Source organism: Choloepus didactylus, chromosome 7 (genome assembly GCF_015220235.1).
Source record: "Choloepus didactylus isolate mChoDid1 chromosome 7, mChoDid1.pri, whole genome shotgun sequence".
In the NCBI taxonomy this organism is placed as follows: Eukaryota; Metazoa; Chordata; class Mammalia; order Pilosa; family Megalonychidae; genus Choloepus; species Choloepus didactylus.
In genome coordinates, this window is record NC_051313.1 from 121865764 (window position 1) to 121892996 (window position 27233).

The 27233-nt window shown below is 46.4% G+C and overlaps 1 protein-coding gene across 5 annotated transcripts; it reads left to right on the forward strand.

Annotated features, from left to right (window-relative positions):
• Window positions 1–3544: 3544 nt before the first annotated feature.
• TRIM26 (tripartite motif containing 26) lies at window positions 3545–26564 on the forward strand. Of its 5 annotated transcripts, none has more exons than XM_037843668.1 (8): window positions 3545–3707; window positions 15377–15933; window positions 16126–16221; window positions 17604–17834; window positions 23151–23173; window positions 23643–23758; window positions 24004–24036; window positions 24454–26564. In XM_037843668.1, exons 2-8 carry the CDS (start codon window positions 15496–15498, stop codon window positions 25134–25136), a joined length of 1620 nt encoding a protein of 539 aa, XP_037699596.1. In that variant the 5' UTR covers window positions 3545–3707; window positions 15377–15495; the 3' UTR covers window positions 25137–26564. The 5 variants fall into 5 exon arrangements, with proteins under 5 accessions (XP_037699596.1, XP_037699597.1, XP_037699595.1 ...); XM_037843669.1 differs by having other exon boundaries at window positions 15449–15933; XM_037843667.1 differs by having other exon boundaries at window positions 3546–3707; window positions 15446–15933.
• The last annotated feature ends 669 nt before the right edge of the window (window positions 26565–27233 follow it).

Below are 27233 nucleotides of genomic sequence, written 5' to 3' on the forward strand. Positions count from 1 at the left end.
TTAGCTTTTCCTCTAGAGACATTCATTCATTCATTCTAGCCATAAAGCCCAGGTATTCTTCACACAAAACATTCAAACAAATTCTTTGCACCTTTACCAATAGAAGCTTCATATTTTTAAGTCTTTTTGGTTGTCTTTTGGAGGGCATCTTTCCAAGTAAACTGACATTTTTAAGATCCTGAGATTTCTGAATGCCATATTTTAACTCAGTAAGCTTATTTTAGGTGCCCAAAATTTACAGCACTGCAAAGTCATTTTTAGAGGAAGCCCCTGTTCTACCTCAGGTTAAACCAGAGCAGCTCAAGGAACATACATAGTAAATCTTCTTGCTTGATTTAAAATTCTCATTTCATATGCAAGTGATTATATCATACTCTCTGGCCTAATCAATACTTTTTCAGTGTTCCAAGGGCTTTACATGTATTATCTTATTTAATCCTTACAACAGCTCTATGAAGTAGATATAACTATTAGCTCCATTTTACTGAAAAAGAACCTGTGGCACATAGAGGTTGAGCCACTTCCCCCAAAGTCATGCAGAAAGTGGCAGAAAGGAGGATTTGAGCCCCTGCTTGTCTATCTCCAAAGCCAGACTCCTAACCAGCCTCATATACTGCTTGGCCTCCATCTGGTATAACCACAGGGCTGGGGTGCTGACAGATGGAATTTTAGCCTGGCTCTCAGACTCCTGGGGGGAGCCAGTGAATCTGAGTGCCCATCAGTTACAGGAGCAGGTGTGCTGCTATAAAACCACCTGGGACCACAAAAGCAGGCCTTGGAGTTCCAAGCATCCCAGGAACCATTTCCATTGACGTTACGTGGACTTAAAAGCTGCGTCAGCCCTGTGTGGTGTGGTAGGAGAAGGGAGTGCAGTCAAGCAAAGATGCACAGCTTTAGGAAGCTTCCAGGAAGATCTAAGCAGAGATCATTCATTCAACACACATTTACACCACGTGCAAGGGAAACAGAAATGCCTCTGCTCTTGTGGGACCCACAATGTGTGGGGAGGGGGAGTACGAGGGATGGAAAATAAACACACATCAAAGAAATGAACAAGATGCTTTCAAATGGTGACACATGCGTGAAGATGAAATAGAATAATGCACAATGGAGTACTGATACAGACTGGGTGGTAGAGGAAGGCCAATCTGAAATGCAAATTATAGTAGTTTGAATCATGTACCCCACTAAAAACATGTTCAAATCTTACTCTGCATTCCTGTGAACCCACTTGTAAATAGTGTCTTTGAATATGCTGAGGTGTGTCAGGGTGTGGACTCATTTGTGAATAGGATCTTTGAAGATTCTATTTAGGTGTGCCCAAACTAAATGAAGGTGGGCCTTAAACCAATGTGGCTACAGTGTTTATAAGCAAAGGAAATTGAACATAAAAATGGGAAGCCAGAAACCAGTAGAAGCCAGAAGCATTTGGAGGTGGGCGGGGGGTGCAGGTGGGTGATCACCATGTGACAGATGACTGCCATCACCACAACGCTACACACTCCAGGAGAAGCATGGCCTTGTACACATCTCAGCTTTGAACTTCCACCTTCAAAACCTCAAACCAATAAATTCCTATTATTAAGCCAACCAACGAGCGGCATTTGTCTAGCAGTTCTAGGAAACTAGGACTCTTAAGGAGCTTGCATGGGTGGTAGTAGAATGGAAATAAACACATGGCAAAGAAATGAACAAGGTGCTTTCAAATGGTGACAAATGCATGAAAACAAAACAGAATGAAGCACAATAGAGAACTGATTTAGACTGGGTGGTTGAGGAAGGCCTTTCTGAGATGCCAATTGAGTAGAGACATGACTGACAAGAAGGGGGCAGCCAAGAAAGGGGCTCAGGCAGAATGTTTCAAGAGAAGAGAGGCTGAAGCACAGGGACTGAGGGAGAAGTGTCTTGAGGAAGGTGAGAGAGTTAAACAGAGGTGTCATGCTGGGTGCCCAGGCCCTGCAGAAGCCTTCTTTGTGTGCTGGGAAGACATCAGAGAATTTTGAGATGGAGAATGAGTGACCACTATGGTTGCAGGGTGCACAGAGAGGCCTGCGGGTGAGGCAAGTATTTTCCAGGGACAGGGAGAGAACAGATTAGTAGCACTTAATCATTTAAGGAGCATTTTACACACGCTTTCTCCCTACAGCACCAAGTAAAAGCAGGCAGCTGGGGGGTCTAGATGTGCTGAGCCCAATCCCAGAGCACAGGTCCTGCAGTCTTGCCCAGTAGGTGAGGTCCACACCCCTCCCAGCCCAAAAAGGCTGCGAGAGGGCAACAGGACTTACACGGCTGGACAAAGGGAGAAAAACCTGGGGGAAGCTGTCAGCTGTTGGCATAGATTTCTTCTGAATACTACAAGTTTCCCCATTACCACCACCACACATCAAACCCTGAGCACTCTCTCCAAATTCTCCCGCCTCCTGCTGGGGAAGAGAAGCCAGACAGGTATTAGGATTTAGGGTCCCTGAACACACGATGTCAAGAATACCACCCCCACCACCTGCAACCCTGACCTTGCCCCAGCCCAACTGAGGTGGGGCGGCGAGGGAACTGGCTCTGGGGGACGGATTAGAAACTGGAACTGCGACCAGTGCCCCCGCTGTATCTCCAGCCCAGCCTTAGGGGCAGGTCACTGGCTGGACTGGAGAACTCCCACGGTACCTTGTCGGCCAGCCCCCAGCACCAAGCAGAGGCGGCGTCCGCCCCGGGGAGACTGGGGGGTTTTCAGGCGGCTGTGCCTGGGATCCGACAACAGCAGCACGTGGGGGTGGACGGTCACGGGATTACGAGCGGCGGCCACAGGCAGCGCAGGCAGCAGGCGCTGGTTGGCAGCCGAGGACGCTTCGGCGTCGGCAGCTTCCGGGCCACCGGGCCGCGCTGAGCCTGGTGGAAAGCTCCCCGCCGCTGTGGCGGATCTGAGTTTCTGATGGCAGCGCCCAGAAGCGGAAACAGCTCCACTGAGCGGGCCCAGGCGCCAAGCTCTCCGAACCTCCATTTCCCCTTCTGTCGAATGCAGATAATAATGCTTGCCTTGTTCAAGGATATTTTTCTTAAAAGCGCCTTACTAATCGTAGGCGCGCCACAAATAGTAGTTAACTTTTATAAATAGCCCCCTGAGAATATTTGCTTGGTAAGATCCTGACTGGTTCTGGAAGCAAATTCAGACCGCGTTGGGGGCGGAAGTCAGAAAGTTGCGCGCAAGGCGAGCCTGTTCGCGCCAAAGCCCGGCGGACCCCGATCCGACCAGGGGCGGCGATGGGGAGCGCGGGGCCTCGGGAGAAGGGGAGGAGATTTTGCACCCCAGAATCTATACAGGAGACTCGCTGGGCTCATAGGCCTCAGAATGCAGCTGCCTATGAGCCTATACGAGGGTGCCCACCACCACATGACGAACTCAGGGTGAGGCTCTTCAACAGCCTCGGTTCGGGTACATTTCGATTTCCTGTTCTCGGCGGTGGATACCCTACCTCCCCCTCAGCGGCCAGGGGATTTGCCGGGTGATGGTGACGTAGAGAGATGAAGGTTCCAATTGGAAGGCGGAGTTCGGCGGAGGCCAATCCCGGGGCAGGTCGGGGAGAAATCTCGACCAAGGGCTCCCGGAGCCCGGAGACTGCGGGGCGGGGACGTGCTGTGGCGCTAGTGACTTGCGGAGGGCCGGGACCCGGAACAGACCGCCGCCGGAGAGGAGCAACCCTCGCTCTGGACGGGTGAGTCGGGGGCATCCGAGGAGGAACGCAGCAAAGCGACAGTCTCACACACCCGCCCCGGGGTCCTGGGCAACCAAACGCAGCAGCGGAGCCGCGGGAGCAGGACCGTGCGGGGCGGGCTCGGGCCGGGGTGAAGTTCGCCGCGCGCTCCCTCCCGGCCTAATCCCCCTGCTTGCTTGGCCCTCCATCCGCCCTTTCCTGGTGTCTTCCTCACCTCGCTTCCAACTCAAGGCTCCCATCCCTTCTTATCTGCAGAACCAGAAGTAAGCGGGGCTGGGATGACGGCCTGTTTGCTGGGAGCCAGGTAGATAGACGGCCTATTGGGCTCCTCTGCAGGGTTTCTTTCCATTCCTTTCGTTTTCTTTTCGTTTTTCCAGAATAAACTGGTTTAGCCACATATACGTGAAACCCTGCACTCACGCCTCCTCCAGCCCATTAGTACTCAGGACATTTTCCCTGCTGATTTGCTCCCTATTTGGCCTTAAGAAGAATGTGTAAAGGTATCCTTGGATAAATCTGAGGTAAACACTTCCAAATTCCCACTGCATTCCAGATTTTGGCACCACAACGATTTTTGTATCTGCTTCAAAAGAAGGGAAAGTTAAATTCATTCATTTGTGCAGAAATAGATATCTGTCAGGCACTGTGCCTGAGCCTCCTGGTTAACTGTTAGTTAAAATTATAATCCTTAATGTTTGTGCTTTATTTTCTCGTTAAAGAGGATCACTTTAATGTTTTTACTGTGGCAACATAAAGTTTCCCATTTTAACCACTTTCAAATATACAGTTCAGTGATAAATTACATTCACAAAGTGGTGCTGCAGTCACCACCACCCATTACCAAACTTTTCACTCACACCCCCAAACAGAAACTCTACAACACAGTAACTCCCATCCCCATCCCCCAGAGGATTACTTAAAAAAAACAGACTTTATTTTTTAGACAGTTCTGGATTTACAGAGAAGTTGGGAAGATAGTACAGAGTTCCCTTATACTGCATACCCAGTTTCCCCTATTATTAACATCTTATATTGAGATGATACATCTTCACAATTAATGAGTCCATATTGATACATTATTATTAACTTAAGTCCACAGTGTATTCACATTTCCTTAGTTTTATCTAGTGTCCTTTTCCTGTCCCATGATTTTATCCAGGATACCAGATAACATTTCACTGTCATCTCTGCTTATGCTCTTGGCTGTGACAGTTTCTAGTCTTTCCTTGTTTTTTATGACCTTGACAATTTTCAGGAATACCAGTCAGGGATATTGTAGGATGCCCCACTATTGGAATTTGTCTTTTATCTTTTTCCAGTGATATAAAACCAGGGTTATGGGTTATTGGGACGAAGACCACAAAGGTGGATTTCTCTTTTCATCACATTAGATCAAGGGTACATCCTATTAACATAATTTATGACTTGATGTTAACTTTCATCACGTGGCTGAGGTAGTTTTTGCCAGGTTGCTCACTGTAAATGTACTTTTCTTTTTTTGGACCCCTTTCTATACTGTACTCTTTGGAAAGAAGTGACTATGTGCAGTCCACACTTCAGGAGTGGGAAGTTATGTTCCACCTCCTTGAGGGCTGAGTATCTACATAAATTCTTTGGAATTCTTCTGCATGAGAGAGTTGTCTCCATCTTCTCCCTCATTTATTAATTTATTCAATCATTTATATCAATATGAACTCATGGGTGTTTATTTTAATTTTTGAGTTATAATCCAATACTGCTTTATATTGTTCAAGTCATTGTAGCTTTGGCTTCTCTGCTTCTTTCTGTGTATTTTTATACAGCTTTTTGCTGTTCCAAACAATGTTACTTATACTTGGTGAACTTAGCAAGGTATATATTATTATTCTCCCTTGTTAAAAGGAAAGGAAACTGAGGCCCAGAGGAGGGGAATGACTTCTTGGACTAAGGCTGGGCGTGACCACCACCGAAGATACTGTGGACCAGAGTAGAGCCCATGGCCTAAATTGAGGTTTCTTGGGTTGACTTCAGACTGAGAACCCTAGGATCAGAATGGAAAAGACATAGAGAGTGGGAAGAAATTTGCTTTTGGAAAACAAAAGCTTGATTTGGCTGGTATCCAGGTTAAATTAGAAGTTGCCAGCCTAGTAGAAATGAATTGCTGACCTTCCCCCACAAAACTGTGTGTGTTTGGAGGGAAACTGTGGGAGAACTGGGTAATGTTTGTGGTCAAAAATGTTTAATCTGAGGAGAGCCCCTTGGAGCATTCTGCTGGAGCGAGAGTGGAAAAGGGGGAGTGTACTGAGAAGAAGGAGAATGGAGAAGGGGGTGGCCTGCCAGGGGCCTGAGAGAAGAGCATGTACAAGGGCGGGGGTGGTGGGAGATGGTGGTGGATTTTCCCCACTTTGGTGTATCTAGCTGTTGCAGCATAAATTGGGGTGAGGCAGGATTTGGGGATGGGACAGGTAAGTTGGGACTAGATTGTGAGGTACCTTGTGTTCCCTGCTGTGCAGTTTAGACTTCAGCTGGGAGTTTTGATGTAGGAGAGTGACAGGATGAGAACTGTGTGCTAGGTAGAAAGACAACTGTGGCAACCCTTTGGAGGAGATAAGTCATATTTTACCAAACTTAAGACACCATCAGTTATTTGATGTGCCCTTATTTTATGTTCCACAAAGAAAGAACATTTTGCCAGCTAAGTTACGACGTGTCAATGATCGCATTTCATTGATGAAATATGGTAACTTCCCACCTGGTGGCTTAGGTCCCAATGCCCACCACCACCAACACCTTAAATGGTTAGATTATCTCCATCTAACTAGCTGATATATGTTATAAGTTCATTGATTCTATTAAGAGCTTGAAAAGAAACTAAATATGATCAATAGGCCTTTTCCTCCCTGATAGCTAAATTGAATTATTTTCAAAAATCAACCCACCAAAACAGGGATTCCTGGTTCAAAGATTTTTGTGATGTTTTGTCATCTTTGGTTGCTCTTGATAACAGCATTGACTTTATGTTGTGTGTAAAATATACTGTGCACTTTCTTCGCCTTTATTTCATTTTGTCCTGTGAATGGCCTAGATTGTTCCTCATGGTGATATTGAGGCCCAGAAGGGTCAAGAATCTACCTCAGAGCTACGCAGCAGAGTAGCTGAGACTGGGTGAAAATCCACGTGTTTTACTCCTAACCCCAGACTCCACTTTAGGCTTCAGTTAGAATGCCAGCTGGTGGGGTAGAATAAAATTCTTTGTTTCCTCATTCAGAGTTCCCTAGAGCTGTGGGGAGGGGCCATGATGGCTGAGAGCAGTTTGGTTATTTGTCAAGTCCGGGCAGATTTTATTCTGCCTGTGGGGGGCAGAGAGAGAGAACTACCACTAGGTGCCTACCTGTGTCACAAAAGCTCTGTCTACATAAATAGGCTTTCTCTTTCCTGCACAAGTTCTTTATATATTTCAACCCAATAACCTTCAGTAGCATCCTCTGGTGTATCAGTCAGAATTCATGTGACTGAAAAGTTGAAGTGTAGATCTGGCTTCAGGCACACCTTGATATGGGTTTCAAAAGATGCAGCCAGGAACTGTTTTCTTTCACTTCATCACTATGTTGGCTTCTTCTCAAACAGGCTAACCCTTGGGTTAGCAGGATCGCCCTAGCAACTCCACACCATATGACCTTGCCTCTTGTAGGTTCACAAGAAACTGCAATAATCTTTTTTCCCTCAAGTGTCCCAACTAGGTCTCCATGTAACATATTGGCTGTAATTGAGTCATTTTCTCCACCCCACCCCCACCCCCAAGCTGTGGCCAGGGAGGGATGCCTTGAGAAGCCTAAATCTCAGTCACATGTTCTCTCCTTGGCCTTATCTGTAAGCACCTGATCCCCAGGAAAGGCGTCAGATAAAGCTACCAAAGGAAGGAAGTTGTATCAGGGATCACAATGTCTAATCTGCTGCTGTAGTATTCCTTGACCCATTAAGGGTTGTTTTCTTTTTTCTTTTTTAGTGTAAACACACACATACACACACACACACACACACACACGAGACTGTTCCCCATGTACCAGGAGGGCAAAAATGTAAAAGCTGACACTACTAGGAGTTGGAGAGGATGTGGTGCAGCGTGACTGCTCCTGTCCTCCCAGTGAGAGTGTACATTGGCGGTCACTTTGGAAATCAGTTTGGTGGGATCTTGTAAGACTGAGTCTGGAGCTACCTGAGGGCTCAGAGAACTCCTGTCCATGTGTACTAGGTCACGTGTGAGGAGTGTTCACAGAAGCCCTGTTTTAATTGTCCCAAACTGGAAACAACCCACGTGGCCATCAGAAGTAGACTGAGTTAAAGAATTGTTGTTTAGTCACTGTTTTTAGATTCCTGTGCTGCTCAAGCAAATACCATGAAATGGGTTAGGTTAAACAATGGGAATTTATTAGCTTACAGTTTTCAGGCTGAGAAAAAGGCCAAATCAAGGTGTCATCAAGGTGATGCTTTTTTCCAGACAGGCATTCTGGGGCTGGCTGCCGGCATCCTGGCTTTTCTGTCACATGGAAGGCCCATGGCAGTATCTCCTGGTCTCTCCCTTCTCCTCCTGTTCTGTCAAATTTCAGCTTCTTACTTCCGTGGCTTTCTCTCTGTCTGAATTTCATTTTCTTGTAAATCTCTCCAGTAATAGGATTAAGAACCATGCTGATTGAGGTAGGTCTCACCTTCACTGAGGTAACCTCATCACAAAGTCCTACTTACACTCGCAGAATGAATTAGATTTAAGAACATGTTTTTTCTGGGGTACGGACAGCTTCAAACCACCACAGTCACACAGGCAATGAAAAGGAACAAAATCTGGTCACAATCACATGGGTGAACCTCACAAACATGATGTTGATAGCAAAAAAAAAAAAAAGATCTCATTTATATGAAGTTCAAAACCAGTAAAAATAAATAAATATTGTTTATGGACCACCTAGATCTAAAACTTAAGAATAGAGAGGGAGTGCTTATCACCATTATAATTTATCCCACAACGACTATTTTATTTTCTCAGGCACAGCCTTTTATTTTTTTATTTTTTCTTTGATTTCTGTACATTCCTGGAGCCAAACCTTGGGGACTAGGACCTACAGTTCATTGGTGACATGTAGTCCGCTGTCTTTGCTGCTGCGGATGAAGAAATTACCTTCTTTCAGGAGAGAGAATGCAAACATGGTGAAGTAGCTAGGATTTCTAGCCCTTGTTCAGCAGATACTCCTATGCCTCAGATGCTCTCTGCCTGTGCTGTATCTATTCATTTCTTCAGCCAGTTGATTGTCTATTCTGCCAGACACTGTGCTTGATTCTGGGGATAAGATCGACACAGCCTCTGTCCTCGTTGTCCAGTGGGAACATCTGATGTTAAAGAAGTAATTATACAAGTAAGTTACAATTGCAGAGACATACAGGTGCAATGTGGGGAGTTTTAGGGTATATAAATAAGAATGGGTGAACCCAGTCTGACAGATCAGGAAAGACTTACCAGAGGAAGTGGCTTTCAGCTGAGACCTCATACTAGAAAATGGCTTTGCTAAGCAGGACAGGAATGGTGTTCTAGACAGGGAACAACATTTTTAAAGTTCTTGGGCCAAAAGAGCATGGCTTTTTTTTTTTTTTTTTTTTTTTTTTTGTTAAGGCCTGTAGAGGAGCTCGGTTTGGCTGTGGGGTCAAGTTTGAGGTGGGGAGTGGTAGGAAATGAGCCTGGAGGTAGGATTGGGCTACATTATCCAAGGCGCAGCAAGGAAAGGAATTTTGACTTTATCCTTGAGAACCTGAAAGCCATTGAGGAGTTTTAACCTGGGTGTTTGCATGAATAAATTTGCATTTTAACACTTGGCAGTATGTATCTGAGGGTCTAAAGGAAGTCCTGTATGGCTGGAGCACAGTGCGCAAAGGAAGGATTTTAAGTAAATTGGGAAAGTACTGAAGGGTTTTAATCCTCACTGGATCTGATTTCAGCTTTTAAATGCTCCAATTATGTGACCAGCTATGAGCTCTGTGACAGAAGGGACTTGCCATTTTTGTTCCCTACTGTATCGCCAGTGCCTGGCACACTGTAGGCACTCAGTAAATACCTGTTAATTGTTGTAGGTCTCATGATACCCTGCTTCCCAGGGCTCTTAGGATAAAGTGCAAAATCCTTAATGTGGCCAAACAATGTCTTGCACAATTTGTTCCCTCTTTCCCCATTCTTTCTCCATCCTCTCTCTGCTCGAGCCCTGACTGGTGGTTGCCTCATCTACTCAGCCCACCAAACCCCACCTTTAGCCACTGGCTGCTTGTCAGTTCCTCAAACTCACTGCTACTTTCCTTCCCACTACCCTTTCTTCTCTCCGAGGCAGTTATTTCCTCTGCCTTCAACATCACTCCCTAAGAATGGGCCGGTCATTTACCAGGCACCAAGATGCAGTGTGGTGGAGTGGAAGGAGCCCCCAGTTGATAGGTGCTGCACCCTGGCCTTAATGCTGACCACCTCGACCACTCTGCACAAATCACACCAACCTCTGCCTCATTTTTCTCCTCTGTAAACCAAGGTGCTGGACTAATGATTTTTCAACCCTGACTAGACATTAGAATCACCTGGGGGGCTTTTTAAAAATACCAAAGCTTGCATCCCACCTCCAGGGATTCTGATTCAGTTGGTTCCAGTATTTTTTTTTTTAAAACCTCCCAGTGATTTTTATGTGTAGTCAGGGTTGTGGACCATCCACACTAAATGATAAAGGGTTCCTTCTTATGTTTTCTGGCACAAAGCAGCAAGCAATGCTCTGGGGAATATTTTAGACAAGGGAGACCTTGGTTCATGATTCAACATCAGACAAATGTCCAGGCACAAAAACAGAGGGCCCTCAATGTTCCCCCAAGGCACAGCTATCCAGAGGGTCAGCTTCAGGACAAGGGTACTTTAGAGCCTTGTCTCATCCACCTCCCAGCCTGCTGCTGCCTCCAGGACCCTCTCTTAGCCTGGTGAGAGTTGCCAGATTGTCCACTCGGTCCAGGAGGTTTGCATGGCCCGCATTCCTCTTTAGGATACCAGTGATGCACTACCTCGTAGGGGGAAAGTAACCCGTGTATGACCACAGGAATGCACTGTCAGCCGTCACCAGGACCTCCTGAGATACAGCCTGGTGCCCATCTCCACAGCCACATCCAGGGTTGTAAGATTTGGGGAACCCGTCCTTTGAGGTCATCAGCAGAAGTGTGGCCTCTCCTTTAGTATCCATACCCAGATCACTTGCTTATTGCCCTGAATTCTGTCCTCTCCAGGTTTGTTAGAGGTGCCTCTCAGAAGTTTACTTCTGCTAGGAGAATTTGCTTATTTCAGAAAAACAAAGCACACATTTATGGGACTCCCTCAGGGCCTGGAGCCCCAGGCTAGGTGCTTTGGGATTACAAGGGACTCTGGGGTAGTCAAGAGAGTCTTGAACTGATAGCCTATGCACCGGGGTGTGAATCCAGGACCCTCTGCTCACTTCTCTGGGTTGCAGATACCACATCTGTAGAATTAAATGTCCTCTAGGGTCCCTTTCTGAATGGCATCCAGGAGCCCAGGGCAGCAGGAGGCAATGAGGAAGGCATGTCCTGCTAGATGTGAGGCAGCAGAAGCCACATAATGTTAAGGGAGAGTTTAGCACCTACGAGAGCAGAAGGAAACTGTTAAGAAGCAAGGTGCCAGGTTGCTGATCCTTTCCCTCTGGAATTGGGCCTGGGTGGGGGTTATGGTGAGGAGAGCCAGGTGTCTGTCCAGGTGTGGATGTTCACAGTGGTAGTTTTCTCAGCCAGTGTTTGCAACTCACAGGGATTCTTGCAGCCAAGAATTGTGCACCTCAGCCACATCCTGAAATGTATTATTGCTGGAAGTTAAACAGTGTCACCTCTGTTAACATAAGCAAATTAAGTGTTTATAACATCCAGGGAAAGCAGGGGTGGGGGGTGGTAGGAAACTCAAAGAAATTGTAAGGAGCGTCTCCAGTTCTTCCTGGGAGGAAGTTGCCAGGACTTTGAAGGGCTTGTCTTGGAGCACCTTCCTATTTCTGTAGAATCACAATCAGTTTCTGGGTTATTGAAGGGACAGAAAACGCCCTGGAGCAAGGGTGTGACTTCGGATACAAGGTAATTCACATTCTCATGAGGATTCAGAATATTCATTTTGGGTGAGGAAGAGGAGGAAACCCACTATCTGTAAGTTTTTTTTTCTGGCTCTGACTTTCCGTGGTCACCTGTTGCTGGTTTATAGAGCCCAAACTTGAACCCAGATTGTTCAACCTATGAAATTACACTTAGGGTGTTATATGTATTCAGTGATACCATAGTAAGCCATTTTTTAAAAATGTACAAGCTATAATATGATCAGGATGGAATCTGTATAACTAAGAGATGGAATTGGACATAGAAATGATAGTGTTTCTTTTGTCTGGCTATGGCAGACTCTCAAAAGCAAATTGTTTTATACAATTAGCATTGTCTTCAGGTCCTCAAAATCCCCTCATTCATTCAACATATATGTATTGAGCCATGATCTCTCTATTAGTGATTTGTAACCATCTTTGGTGTTCACAAACTCTTTTAAAAATGTGATCGAAAACTGTGGCCTCTCTCCCCAGAAAACTTTTCTAATTTTCTAACTTTTAATTTTATGTTTTGCTGAACCATTTGAAAGTTAGTTATAGTCATGGTACTTTATCCCTAAAGCCTATAGCATATGCTACCTAAAAATACGGACACTTTCATACATAACCTCAATACCATGATCACAGCCAAGAAAATAATTTCTTCATTTGATCCAATATCCAGTCTATTATCAAATATCCCTTAATTGTCCCAAAACTATTTTTATAGCTTTTACTTTTTTAAAACCAGGATCCAGTCAAAGTTCACATATTGCATCTCATTGTTATTTCTATTTAGTCTTTTTAAATCAAGAACAATCCTTTTTTATTTTTGATGACATTGACTTTTTAAAAGACTAGTAGTTTTCTTGTGGAATTTCTCATATTCTGGATTTATCTGATTGTTTCCTCCTAATGTGGTTTGGCTCATTATCTGTCCTTCATTATTTTCTGTAAACTGGAATGTCTAAGGGCTTGATTAGATTCATTCAGGTCAAATATTTTTGGCAAGAATATTTCAAAAGTGAGGATTTGTGATTCATATGGCATCACACTGGGAAGCATGTGTCAGTTTTTCCCTGTATAGGTGATGCTGGATCTGGTTTCTTGGTTAAGGTGGTTTCCACCAGATCTCCCTCATTAAGATACATCAGTAAGGAATCCGTGACGAGATACTTTGGCATCATGGGAGTGTCCTGTCCCCCAACACCTTTCACCTAATGGTTTTGGCATCCATTGATGATCTTTGTCTTAAAAAAATGGGAGTTTCAAAATGATGATTTTCTAATTCTCCTGCCCCTTCTACACTTATTAGTTGGCATTCTTCTGTAATACTCAAACAATTTTATTCATTTAGTCCATATCCAATAATTTTTATGCAATTCCAGGGGTTTTAAAGACTCATCAAATACCAGCAAGGCGCCTGGGTTAAGAACATCTGCTCTAAGTATGAAGGTGGCCAATTGTGGCAGGTTTTGTGTGGAAGGGGAGCTGCAGCTGAACTCCTCATAGACCTTTTATTCTTCCTATCAATTGCAAGGGGGTTAAATTCCCAACCTCAAAGATAACACATGCCTGTCATAAATGTTATATAATCTGAACAGGTATGAATACAGCAATAATGGACAGAATATAAATAAATAGATAACTTTGGGTTCAAAAAAAAAAGATAACACATGTCACCCCCCCAACAAAAACAACAACCTCAGCCTCTAAACTTCCAGGCCACTCAATAAAGTTAGGTGATAAAGGGATCCAAAGCCCACAGGAATCACCCAGTACCACCCTCCCTTTCCTCTTTCCAAACACTTTGCAGTATGTTACAACTGAAAGAATGCTGGGCTGAGTTCATTTCCTGCAATTTCAAAAGCAGGGAGTTGGACAAGGCAATCTCTAGGATTTCTCCCAGCCCTAACATTCTGAGAATTTGGTATTTATCTTCATTTGCCAGTTAAATTCCTTGATTCTTTTATTTGAGCTCTGTATTTGTATGTTTATTTCACCCATTACATCTCGTAGAGTCATACATATCTAAATACATTGGTGCTTCCAATTGGAATTTACAGTCAGCAGTATAATAATCCCTTACATTTGTACAGTATTTTTACTTTATAAAGCACTTTTATATATTATTGAATTAGCTGTTATAGTCCTGTTTTGTTCTCTCTTTGGGTCTTACCAAGTCTGGAAGTTTTGTTTCTAGCTCATGATGTAACTATATTAAAATAAGTAGAAGGCCATTGAGCTTTGTTATGAAGGACTATTACCATACCTAATCAATAATGGTATCGATATTGCCTGTGCTTCCAATTGCTTTACTCCACCCTCGTAGATACCTTCACAGTGACTGCTCCAGTTGCCTTTCATGGCTCAATGTTACAGCAAATCCTCCTATCCCCTGCCCCATGAGGGTCTTGTTTACTTTAATTCTAGAGCACGTGTGTCATTGTGGCTGGTTCTGCCACACTTCCTCTCTTGCCACCACTCTAAATCTTGACCCTTGCACTCTTTGTGATCTGAACACTCACTGGATTTGGGAAACAAGGGTTCTGGTTTCTCACCTAGATTTCCCTGTGTTCCAGGCTTATGCTTAGTGCTTTCAATATAATTCTTTCATTCAACCTACTTAGAAACCCTTGAAGGTAAGTATCACACTCTGCATTTTATGGATGGGTAAACTGAGGCTCAGAGTACTTAAATGACTTCTCTGTTGTCAAGGAGAGCTGTTGACACATGCCTGTGTTGGATTGGATGTGCCAAGGCTCATAACCTCAGACAGAACCTGGGCCTGGCTGTAAAGGTAAATAGGAGCTAAGTCCTCAGGTACTTAGCCTCTGTGCTCCCTCTAAGGGCCAGGCCCTCATCAGCACAGAGCAGTCATGGCCACCTGAGGATTCCTCCCATATTCATTTCCCTCATGAGTTTAGCCAGAAAGACAGCTCGCCCTTGTTAACAATAGAGCAGCCAGGCCAGCTAGACAGAGGAATCAGAACTGAGAATGAATCAGCTCATAAAGTCACCTCTCTTTATGTCTCCCATTAAAGGGAGACATCAGAGCTCAGACTCCTGATGCTTCTTGAGTGTTGCTAAAGAACCCCAGTGCTCTTAGTCCTTGAAATCTGGAGGAACAAACAAAAGGAACCTCTTATTCTGTCAAGGCCCTCATGAATGGTTGTTCTGCTACTTATGCACTGCACAACTGTGGGAGCATTATATACATAGTGAACATTGTAGATTTGTGTATTTATTACGACAGTTTCCGGCAGATAGTGATTAAATGTATTGTTCTGTCAAAATTGGTGCATTACAACAGTTTCCCAACAGTTGGAAGGAAAGGGTCTTCTTGAGGCAGAAGTGCTTTCCCAGCAGCATGGTATGGGCTAGCCCTGCCATCTACTCTACCAAGCTACCTTCTCTGGTCCTCAGTTTCCTCATCTGTAAAATGAGGGGGTTGGTCTAGATGATGGGTAAGGTCTCTCTTTTTGCTCTGACATTATGTGAGCCTAGTAGGAGCTGATAAGTAACCATGGATTGATTGATTGCTGGATCTGGCAGCACTGTGCAGGGCTGCCACCTCCACCCCTTTGCTCTGACTGCTCTTGACTCCATACTCTGGTCTCCAAGAAGGAGAAGCTCCACATCAGTGAACAGAGACCCCTCTTGCTGAGGGCATCATGGCCACGTCAGCCCCACTGCGGAGCCTAGAAGAGGAGGTGACCTGCTCCATCTGCCTCGATTACCTTCGGGACCCTGTAACCATTGACTGTGGCCACGTCTTCTGCCGCAGCTGCACCGCTGACGTCCGGCCCGTTGCAGGGGGCCGCCCTGTCTGCCCGCTTTGCAAGAAGCCTTTTAAGAAGGAGAACATCCGGCCCGTGTGGCAGCTGGCCAGCCTGGTGGAGAACATTGAGCGGCTGAAGGTGGACAAAGGTCGGCAGCCAGGAGAGGTAGCCCGTGAGCAGCAGGATGCGAAACTGTGTGAACGGCACCAGGAGAAGCTGCACTACTACTGTGAGGATGATGGGAAGCTGTTGTGCGTCATGTGCCGGGAGTCCCGGGAGCATCGGCCCCACACGGCCATCCTTGTGGAGAAGGCCGCCCAGCCCCACAGGGTAAGCCCTCCTCTCCCCCAGGGGTGCTCTGCCACCTTTCTTGGGGGTGCTCAGTCCTGCAGTCCGTCCAGAGGCAGGGCCTGCGTCCTCCCCCCTCTGAAGGTTTCTTGCTGGCCATGGACTCAAGCCTGAGTCCACCCTCTGGCCCCAAACTAGGGCATCCACCTGTCCCCACTGCTTGTCTTTCCACAGGAGAAAATCCTGAACCACCTGAGTACCTTAAGGAGAGACAGAGACAAAATTCAGGGCTTTCAGGCGAAGGGAGATGCTGATATCCTGGCGGCACTGGTAAGTGAGGCTGTTAGGGAAGGAGCTGAGCTGATGCATCTGCGTAGAGCAGGGCGAATAGAGACAGCAGCGGGGAAGTGTTTCTAGGAGGCAGCTCACCAGAGAGGACGAGCATTGGACTAGAAGCTGGGAGACTTGGATTTTAGTCCAAGCTCTGTCAGCCTGAGATGTGTGGCTTTGGGCCTGTTTTCTCATCTGACAAGCTAAGGTCCCTTCTTGTTCTCTTGTGACTCTCACCTCAGCTGCAGGGCCCATGTCTAGCAGCTGCTCCTGGCCTCCCAGGGAGAGCTAACACATATGGAAGTGAGGAGGGCTTTGCTTCATTCTCCTTTCAAAGAGGAGGAGAAAGACATGATCCCTGAGAGTGGAGAGGAACCAGAGAGTTTGGAAGGAAGGAACTGGCTCTAGGTTAACAACTGGGAGGGGAGAGTGAGGGAAGGGCTAAGGAAGGTCTGATAGCTCTGATTATCAGTTGTGTCTAGTAAATTCAGGCCTGGGCCCTGTGGTTATCAATAGCTAGAAAGCAAAGGCAGCATGGTGTGTGCTTGATTAGAGATGGGTCAGGAGAGAAAAAACTGGTAAGATGGTTCCAGTTGTCTAGGGGAGTATCTGTGTTGGGGAAGTGGCGGTAGAGGGATGTTGGGGCCAGGCCTGGTAGTAATGAGGACCTTGGAGAGGGAGAGAGGAAAGCATGAGACAGCCCAAGTTCCAGGAACACCTCCAGGCCCTCCGGCTTCAGGGACACTTCGTCCAGCGTCTGTCTACAGCAGGGCTGAAGACTGGTCAGAGCCCAGCTCAAACTTGGCAGAGATTCAGAGGCAGGAAAGGACGTCCCTGAGCACAGATATTCATTTCACAGTTTCACTGAGGGAACAAGATATAGTTTTACATGGTAGGGATGGGGTACCCGTAGATATTTTATACATATTAGTGGGTGCTAAAGAGGATTGATCAGGCTTGAATGCTGTTCATCAAGGAAAGCTTCCTGGAAGAGGGGACATACACAGATTGGTGTCCAGGAGGAAAAAGTGTGTTGGCTCATGAGTGAGATCCAGAGTTCCTTTAATGGCCCTGGAACATACTGGTTTACTTAACAGAGAACTCATGTTTTCATGACAAGAGCCCTGATTTGGCCAGTTGGGCAGAATTAGGATCCTGATCACACAGTGGCTGAGTGAACTTAACTTAATTCACCTACCATGCCTTCTTTGAGGAAAGAAGGTAGACCAGGAGCTGTCTGAAGCTCCTCCCAGCCCAAACCCCATAGGACTCATGGATGAGGGAAATGAAGGGAGAAGAGCCAGCCTTGTGTGGGGCCTGGAGGGATCCTCCATCCTTAGGCAGAGGCGTCACCCTCTTCTCCCCCTTCCTGTCCCCTGCAGAAGAAGCTCCAGGACCAGAGGCAGTACATCATGGCCGAGTTTGAGCAGGGCCACCAGTTCCTGAGGGAGCGGGAGCAGCACCTGCTGGACCAGCTGGCGAAGCTGGAGCAGGAGCTCACGGAGGGCAAGGAGAAGTACAAGGCCAGGGGCGTTGGGGAGCTCTCCCGCCTGGCCCTGGTCATCTCCGAACTGGAGAGCAAGGCCCAGCAGCCGGCTGCAGAGCTCTTGCAGGTGAGAGACTTCCCCAGGGCAAGGAGCCAGAAGACAGGGATGGCAGGTCTCCACCCTGTAACTCACTTGTAGGACCTTGGCAGAGTCACTTCCTCTCAGGGCCTCAGTTTTCTCATCTGAAACTTGGGGATGGTAATCCCTTACCTTCCCCATCTGTTCCAAGTATTGTGTGAGCATAAAATAGGATAACTGCCATGGTGTCACTTCAAAAGGTAAATACTAAATTTTCTACAAGAAAACATTTAAAAACATAAAAAGTGCTGTAGAAATGGAAGGGATGGTGTCACTTCAAAAAGTAAATACTAAATTTTCTACAAGAAAACATTTTAAAACATAAAATGTGCTGTAGAAATGGAAGGAATGGTTTTTTAATATCATCACTGTCATCCTCCACCCTTATCACTACATCATGAGCCCTTCTACTAGGTCACTGGCAGACACTTCTTGAGTGGAAGCTTTTTGTGGTTCTTGAGATGAAGAAAGGTATCAGAGTTGGGGGTGGCATAGAGAGGGCTGATCAGAGGCTTTACCCAAGGGCTGGAAGAGTCAGGAGGGGATGGACAACTGTGCCAGGGAGACAAGAGATGGATGAGGTTTTCTCTGGAATTCTGGAATTACAGCAGAGAAGCAAGATGGAGAGCAGGCAAGGCGCCTCTGGGAGTACTTCCTGGAAGTGGTGGCTTTGATGCCAGGAACCTAGAGGCTTGGACTAGTCATCAAGTTGAAATGATGCCATTGTCTCCTTCCTTCTGGAGCCTCCTAGAGAAGTCATACAGCCCTGAACAGGGCTCAGCAGCCTTTGGATGGGGTGTGTTTGATCTTCCTGCCCTCATGGGCCAGGAGTGGGGCTGTCTGATGGTCTGCCCCACTGGCATGGTTCGGGAGGTTCAGGCCTATATGTCAACAGCAGAACCACTGGGGATCTCCTCTAGAAAATGCCGTTCCAAGCCAGCAGCAGGGCAGGTTGATAGCCGAGGGGAGACATGGCCTCATCAAGAGGTGCCTTCTGCCTCTCTTTCCCCCATTGTGGGTTTAGACCCACAGAATCAGGTCAGGCAGGGGTTTGCTGTTTAAATTTTTTTTTTATTATGAAATATACCATATATATAGGACCTTTTAAAGTATGATTTAACATGTAGTTATATAGGTAATTTCAAAGATTGTTATGGATTACAGTTAATTGTGAAATATAACATATATACAGACAGGTGATAACTTTCAAAGTACAATTTAACAAGTAACTATAGAGCAAATTTCAAAGAATGTTATGGGTTACAGTTCCACCATTTCAGCTGTTTCCTTCTAGCTATTCTAATACCCTAGAATCTAAAAAAAATTTATATAAAATTCAGTATTCATAATCCTTTGTTAAATCCTATCTTGTCTGTTGCTACCCCTTCCTCTTATTTAATACTCTTTCTCAATCTTCAGGGATATCTAGGCAGCGACCACCCTAACTTCTTCATAATGAAAAGAGGTGTTGACATCATAGGGATGGGACTGCTAATGTAACTTTTTTTTAAAATGCAATTTTATTGAGATATATTCACATACCATACAGTCATCCAAAGTGTACAATCAGTTGTTCATAGTATCATCACATAGTTATGCATTCATCACCACAATCAATTTTTTGAACATTTTCATTACTCCAGAAAATAAAAATAAGAATAAAAATAAAAGTAAAAAAGAACACCCAAAATATATCATACTTCTTCCCCCCCCATTATTCATTTACTTTTTGTCCCCCCTTTTTCTACTTATTTGTCCATACACTGGATAAAGGGAGTGTGAGCCACAAGGTTTTCACAGTCACACAGTCATACCATGTAAGCTACTGTATAGTTATATGATTGTCTTCAGGAATCAGGGATACTGAATTGCAGTTCAACCGTTTCAGGTATTTCCTTATAGCTATTCTAGTATACCAAAAACTAAAAAGGGATGTGTATATAATGCATAAGCATAACCTCCACAATGACCACTCAACTCCATTTGAGATCTCTCAGCCCCTGAAACTTTATATTGTTTAATTTCTCTTCTCCTTTTTGGTCAGGAAGGCTTTCTTAATCCCGTGATGCCAGGTCCAGGCTCATCCTTGGGAGTCACGTCCCACATTGCCAGGGAGCTTTACACCCCTGGAAGTCATGTCCCATGTAGGAGGAAGGGCAGTGAGTTTACCTGCTGAGTGGGCTTAGAGAGAGAGACGGCAGGCAGGGGTTTTAGAACCCTTCCAGGCCAGCCCCCTAGTGATGAAGTCACTGAGGTCCAAAGAGTGAAAGTGATTTGGCCCAGCTCCTGGAACAGGTCAGTAAAATGGTCAAAGCTCGAGCCCAGGTCTCCTGACTCCCAGGCCTCTGTGTTCTTCTTTTCTCTTACTTTGTCCTAAATGTCTTTCCGGTTCCCTCCTTTCTTCCAGATGTCTCTGTTCCCTTGCGTTTCTCTATCAGATTCTTTGACTGGGTCACTTACTGCCCACCCCGTTCCTCCTCTTCCTCTTCAGGGAGGCACATCCTTCCAGCTACCCATCGGGTGTGGCTGTGCTTTTTGTATGTTGCACAGCAAGAGGCACACGGCTGAGGGTGCTCGCGGAGCTGGAATCCAGTTACACTTGCCCAGAGGGGTGCCTTTTCCTAATCCACCCAAGGGAGCTGCATGGCCTGTGGAGGCCCTGCCTTCAGCAGTCCCGGAGAGCACTCAGATTGAAGATATCCTTGGGAAGTTGGGGTGAGGGGTGGGCAGAGGAAGAGAAAGCAAGTGTCTACTTAAAACGTTGGTATGGTGGGTTTTTTTGTGTTTGTTTGGGTTTTGTTTTGCTGAAAGGGAACTGGACAGTTAACTCCTTAATTATCATTATATTTTCCCAGAGATTATTTGACTATTCATAGAGTGGGACCCAAAATAAGGGCCCTGAACCGAATGTCTTCTAGTAAAATACAGGCTACAGGGAGAAGCAGTGGGAGAAAAGATACAAAACAAAAGACCTTTTGATAAAGGTGATAGAAGAGGACAGACCTCAGAGCTGGGGGTATCAGGAAGATGCTAAAGGGGACTAAGGGGACTGGGGAGTAGCTGAGCCCCACAGAGATACTGGCATCCTCCCAGTTTAGCTCTGGACCGGCCTCATAGAGCCTGACAGCAGGTCTGCACCTCTGCCTCTCCACCTATTGGTCACTGTCCACACCTGTGAAGCACCTTTGTGAGGCTATTAATAACCAGACACATCCCATGCCCAAGATCATTGTTACTCATTGCCTCCACCTCTCACACACTCTGCGCTGATGATTGTTTCACAGCAGCCCCCATATATTTCATGGGTGGTAAATGTCCTCCAGGAACCTGGAGCAGGTTGCCTCCCTCCAGGGGCCTTGTGTGTGGCTGCTGGTTGTCTTTGGGGCTCCCCAGTTTCCCCCTTCTCTGTACTTTGGGGAAAGGGGCCCTCCACCTGGCAGGGCCAGTTCCCACACTGGTGTTCTGGGGCCCAACCTCTGGGCCACTCATAGCCTTCAGCCTATAGATGGCCCCTCTTTCTCTTGCATCCTTGGCATAAAATATGCCCACTCAGACCCCCGTTCCCTGCCCATCTCCTGTCCCATTCATTTGCTTGCTTTTATCAAATTTCTCGGGATAGTTGTCAGCACATGCTACAGCGGTGTTGTCACCCCACCCTCTGAAGCTGGCTTGGGCTTACTTGTTTTGAGGGTAGATTAGAGAGATTTGCCAGAAATTCACAATCAGTCTCTGGGCATTTACTTCATAGTGTGGGGCAGGTTATTGTCTTGTATTGTCTCCTCTGGAGCAAAAGCAGCAGATTTTCCTGAGACTTTCTCAAATAGTCATCAGCAGCCATAATTTTGTAATCCCATTCTGTTTTTATTAAGTTGATCGTCGTTACTTCCTTCTGCTAGTCAACTCTGCAAAGGTTGGGATTTGAATCTCTTTTGTTCATTGCTCTATTCCAAATTTCTAGAGCGGTGCCTGCCACATAGGTAGCACTTAATAAATATTTGTGAAATGAGTGAAAGGAAGGCAAAAGTCATTAGCTAATATAAAGTGTTGTGGAGGCTTTGGACTCAGAAAAGGGAATCTGACCAAGCATCTCACAGATGGAGCATCTCCCCACACCATCCTGTCCTACCTCCTGTCTTTCCCCATCACACAGGTTGGGCACCACATCCTCCTTCCTGCTCAAGCCATGACCTGTCCTTAATTATCTTTGACCAGGATGTCAGTTGAATCTGCCTCTAAAACATCCCTGGACGTCCTGTGGCTCTCTGTCTCTACTACCACCACCTTAGTTCAGGCTGCCTCTGAACCTAGCCTGGTCCCTAATAACTGCCTCTGGACTGGCCTCCCGTTTGCATTGCCTCCCTTAGTCCGTTCTCCACAGGGCAGCCAAGTGGTCAGTCATTTGGGGTTCTGGCCAGCTGCTGTCTCAGACTCAAAACTACAGTGCCTCACAGCAGGAGTTTATTTTTATCTTGGTAACAGTCCAGAGGTGTGGGATCTAGAGCCAGGGCAGCTATCCATGAGGCCAGGTTACTTCCATCTTGTTGCTCCACTATTCCTAAGGATGTTGCCCTCGGCTGTCTGGTTGAAGTTGGACTCATCACCACCATGTTCAAAATTCAACCAGGGGAAAGAGGAAGTAGAAGGCAATTTCAGTTATTATCATTGCTTCCTTTTACATCCTTTTATATTGCCTGGAACTTAGTCACATGGCCAGACCTTGTTGCCAGGGAATCTGGGAAATGTAGTTTCTTGCTTGGTGGCCATCTGCCCAGCTCTAAATCCAGGGTTCTATTATTTAAAAGAAAGGGGGAATGGATCATGGAGGACTCTTAGCAGTCTCAGTCACATGTAAAATAGATCATGTATATCACTTCCTTACTTGAAACCCTTCGGTGACTTTCTGTTGTATATAAAATGAAATCTAAACTCCTTACCACCACCCATCCAGCCCTGCATGACCTGGCCCCTGCCTTCTTCTCCAAGGGCTTCCCCACTTCTACTTCTTCCTGCTCTTCACTTGGCTGCACCCTCTCATCCTTCACATTTCAGCACAAGGGTCTCAGAGAGGTCAACCCTGTCATTCTCTCTCCTCCCCATTTGCTTGTGTCATTGTGATTATTTTGTTTTCTTCTTTTTTTTGTTTTCTTCTTTTTTGATCTGATGCCCCCACTACAATATCAGCTTTCTAACGAAGGCCCCACATTTGTCTTGTTCAATGATGTGTCCCCAGCCTCTAATATAGTGCTGGGTACATATGAAGTATTTAGTTGATTCACATTGACCTTGTGCTTGTTTCCCTTCCAGGACACCAGAGACTTCTTAAACAGGTAAAAGAGCTTCCTTTCCACAGTATATCTCATTGTGCTGTGCTGGTATCCCCTCCCCTTTTCCCTGACCATGATGCATTTGAGTTAACAGGACAGTGATAAGAGCACCATGGTTCATCCTGATGACCTTCCCCTTCCCTCCTGGGAAGCAAGAACACATCTGGGGGAACTCTCCACCTGAGCAAGTTCTCTATGTAATCCCAGCTCCTTGGCCACGACGCTCATTGGGGGTGGAACAGGGTGGGGAAGTTAGAAACATGGCTAATAGACAAAAGCACTGTGGTGGTCTTAAGTCCTGGCTCTTTTCTTAACCAGCTTTGGGCAGTTCATTTGGTGTTTCTGAGCCCCAGTTTTTCCCTCTCAATTGGGGATAACCATACCTTTCCTGTCCCCGTCCCACAATTGTCATGAGGAGTAAGAGAAAAGTATGAAGCTAAGTAACAGGTTATTATGTCTGTCATCATCTCAGGTACCCACGGAAGAAGTTCTGGATTGGGAAACCCATTGCTCGGGTGGTTAAAAAAAGGACTGGAGAATTCTCAGATAAACTTCTCTCTCTGCAGCGAGGCCTGAGAGAATTCCAAGGTAAAGTTGGGGAGAGCACTGACATGGGCGTCAGGAGTTAGGGTACCACTTTGAGATGAGAGAGTACCTTGGCTCTTGACTATCATTTGACCCCAAGCCTCTGAGGGTCTCCTGGTTGTTTTCTCTTTACTCCTTGGAGTCTCAAGGATGGAACCTGTTCACAAAACAAATGCCCTCCAAGTAAGAAATGAACCCCTAAATTTGCTGGGCTTGAGGGTCATTGCTGTCCTTTTGTTTCTCCCCAGGGAAGCTGCTTAAAGATCTGGAATATAAGACAGGTAAGTGTTCAAAGAGTCATCCCCAGATTGACTTTATTCCAATAAAGAATACTCTCCCTACAGAGATTCTGTATCCCCCTGCTGCCCCTTCTCTTATGCAAGGGGGAGAGTTTCCCAGCTGCAAACCTGAATTCCTCTTGCATTTTCTGGCCAAGTTACTGTTCTTTAGTCTGCAATAGAAGCCTCTGTTTGATAGCTGACCCTTTCTTTGTGCACACTTAGCTCTATCCTCACAGATCTTACTGCTCAGTCCTTTCCCTGGGGCTGGGTTTCTTCTCTTCTGCCTGACCCTGTGACTCCAGTATTCAGAGCAGACAACCTAAGGCCAGAGGCCATCTGTGCCCCAGGCCCCACTCCTGTGCTCCCCCCTGCCCCCCACCCCCAGTGACACTGTTCCTTCTTCCCTTGTCCCAACAGTGAGTGTCACCCTGGACCCGCAGTCGGCCAGTGGGTACCTGCTGCTGTCGGAGGACTGGAAGTGCGTGACCTACAGCAGCCTGTACCAGAGTGCCTACCTGCACCCCCAGCAGTTTGACTGTGAACCTGGGGTGCTAGGCAGTAAGGGCTTCACCTGGGGCAAGGTCTACTGGGAAGTGGAGGTAGAAAGGGAGGGCTGGTCCGAGGATGAAGCGGAGGGGGATGAGGAGGAAGAGGGGGAAGAGGAGGAAGAGGAAGAAGAGGCCGGCTATGGGGATGGATACGACGAATGGGAAACGGATGAGGACGAGGAATCGTTGGGGGATGAAGAAGAAGAAGAGGAGGAGGAGGAAGAGGAAGTTCTGGAAAGCTGCATGGTGGGGGTGGCCAGAGACTCTGTAAAGAGGAAGGGAGACCTCTCGCTGCGGCCGGAGGACGGAGTGTGGGCGCTGCGCCTCTCCTCTGCGGGCATCTGGGCCAACACCAACCCCGAGGCCGAGCTCTTCCCGGCACTGCGGCCCCGGAGGGTGGGCATCGCCCTGGATTATGAAGGGGGCACTGTGACTTTCACCAATGCAGAGTCACAGGAACTCATCTACACCTTCACTGCCACCTTCACCCGGCGTCTTGTTCCCTTCCTGTGGCTCAAGTGGCCGGGGACACGCCTCCTGCTGAGACCATGAGACAGGACACCTGTCCCCGGGCCGCACACCCGCAGATGCTTCCAAGGCTCAGTGACCTGTGGGGGGAGGTCGGAGTGTGCCTGGCCATAGCACCTGGAGCAGGGGACAGGGGAGACACCATATCCACTGCCACCCCCGTCCTGTGGCCCCCTTTGAGTCCACACTCAGTGCTGTTACTCCTTCTGTACTGCTGCCCTCTGGCTCTCTTCCCGGCCCCTGTCGGTTTCTTGGGAAGTCCTTGAGGGACTCCAAGTCTGCTTTTTCTTGCCTAGTGTGGCATACCAGCTGGTATTGGAAAAACTAGTTGATGATTCTGCCTAAGGCCATTTTGCTCTCCTCAAAATTATGGGTTCCCCCTTGCTCAAATCTGCTTTGCTGCCTGCCTTCCATGGCATTTTACACAGACTTATTCCACCCTAACTCCGAGTTAAACATACATGAAAATGCTAAAAATGAATTGAATGAAAACCCACTGAGGCTTCCCAGGCCATTTATGTAGGTCAACTGGAGTCATCTCCTTGTGCAATGCTTGTGCTTCCACATAGGCGTTGTGAGGTCCAGAGTGGAGTCTATGCTTCTCTGAGGCCAGTGCTGAGCATACGAGGTTTCTGGAACTAAGGAACTGGTACTCTTTGGAGCCATCTGTGGCCTTAGGGGGAGGAGTTTAGATACATGTGACTGGGGTAAGAATAGTGATTGGTGATCAATAAATGATCTGTGTATTGGTCCTGAAAACACCAGGGGGAATATCCAATAGGGTGAAAGAAACCTTCCTTGCCTTTAGAAGCTCACCACCTCTATGGTCAGTTTCATCAATAAGAACACCAAGCTTCTGTCCCTGACCCTACTCCTCTGCTATTTCAACATCCAGGTTCCACCTTCCTAGTGGAGAGAGAGGCTGGGGATGGGAGGACTGAGCTATATGGGAAGAGGAAAGGAAAGTAGTAGGAATCCACAGTGAGCCCATCAGGTTCTCATGACAGGCAAGGCTCACAGGCCCAGCCCCCAGCCTCCTTGTTTCCAGGCACCCCACTCCCTGGGCAGCCCTAGTGGCCACAGTTCAACACACCAAATTGGTCTCACAGTCTTCATCTTCACCCTTCACCCTACCAGCCTTCTCTGTTGATACATTCCTTTGCTCTGCCAGTTCCCTACTTGTCTACGTTTTAATTCCTCCATCCCCTAATCTAAGAGGCTTTCCAGTGGCTGTGGGTCTCAGTGGTCTCTGAGCCTCCACATTGTCTGGAAGTTGCCCACTTTGTATGTATCACTTGCTGCCTGAGTCACAAGTACATCTTATTTCCACAGCTAGTTTTGTGAACTCCTTGAGGCTGGATACCATATCTTCTACTTATCTTGTATTCTCCATAGCACCTACTGCAGTGCCGGGCACAAAGTAGGTGCTCAATAAAAACTTGTTGATTAATAGCCTGGATGTCTTTCCTTTAATTATAACTCAAATATCTCCAGACCTTCCAACATTTTGGTGTACAAAGAGGTGCCATTGATTGCAGTAGCCCAGGGTTTCCCCTTGCCCCTTTGTGTCCTTGTGCTCATGCTTACTTAAATAGATTCACTAGATACAGAATTCTTGGTTGGAAATAATTTTCCTTCGGAATTTCAGAGGCGTTGCTCCAACTGTGTTGCTGTTGAGAATTGTGGCACCTTGATTCCTGATCCTTTGTATGTGACCTGTTTTTTCTCCTGGAACTTACTGGATCTTATCTTTGTCCCAACTATTAGGAAATTTCTTAATAGTGTGCCTTTGTATGTTTTCTTTTTTTTTTTTTTCCCCCCTTCTTCCCATTGTGCTGATTATTCAGTAGGCCCTTTCATTCTAGAAATGCATACCCTTCAGTTCTGGGAGACTATATTGAATTATTTCTTGATGATTTTTTCGTTCTTTCTCTGTTCTCTCAAACTGACTTATCTCCAGCCTTCATATATCTCCTGAATTCATTTATTGAGTACCTGTGATGTGCCAGGATGTTTCTAGATTACACAAGAAATAAGGAAAACTAAGTCCTTGCACTCATGGCGTTTACATTCTGGTAGAGGGTAACAGACAATAAATAAAAATAAACAATAAAAAGTGAA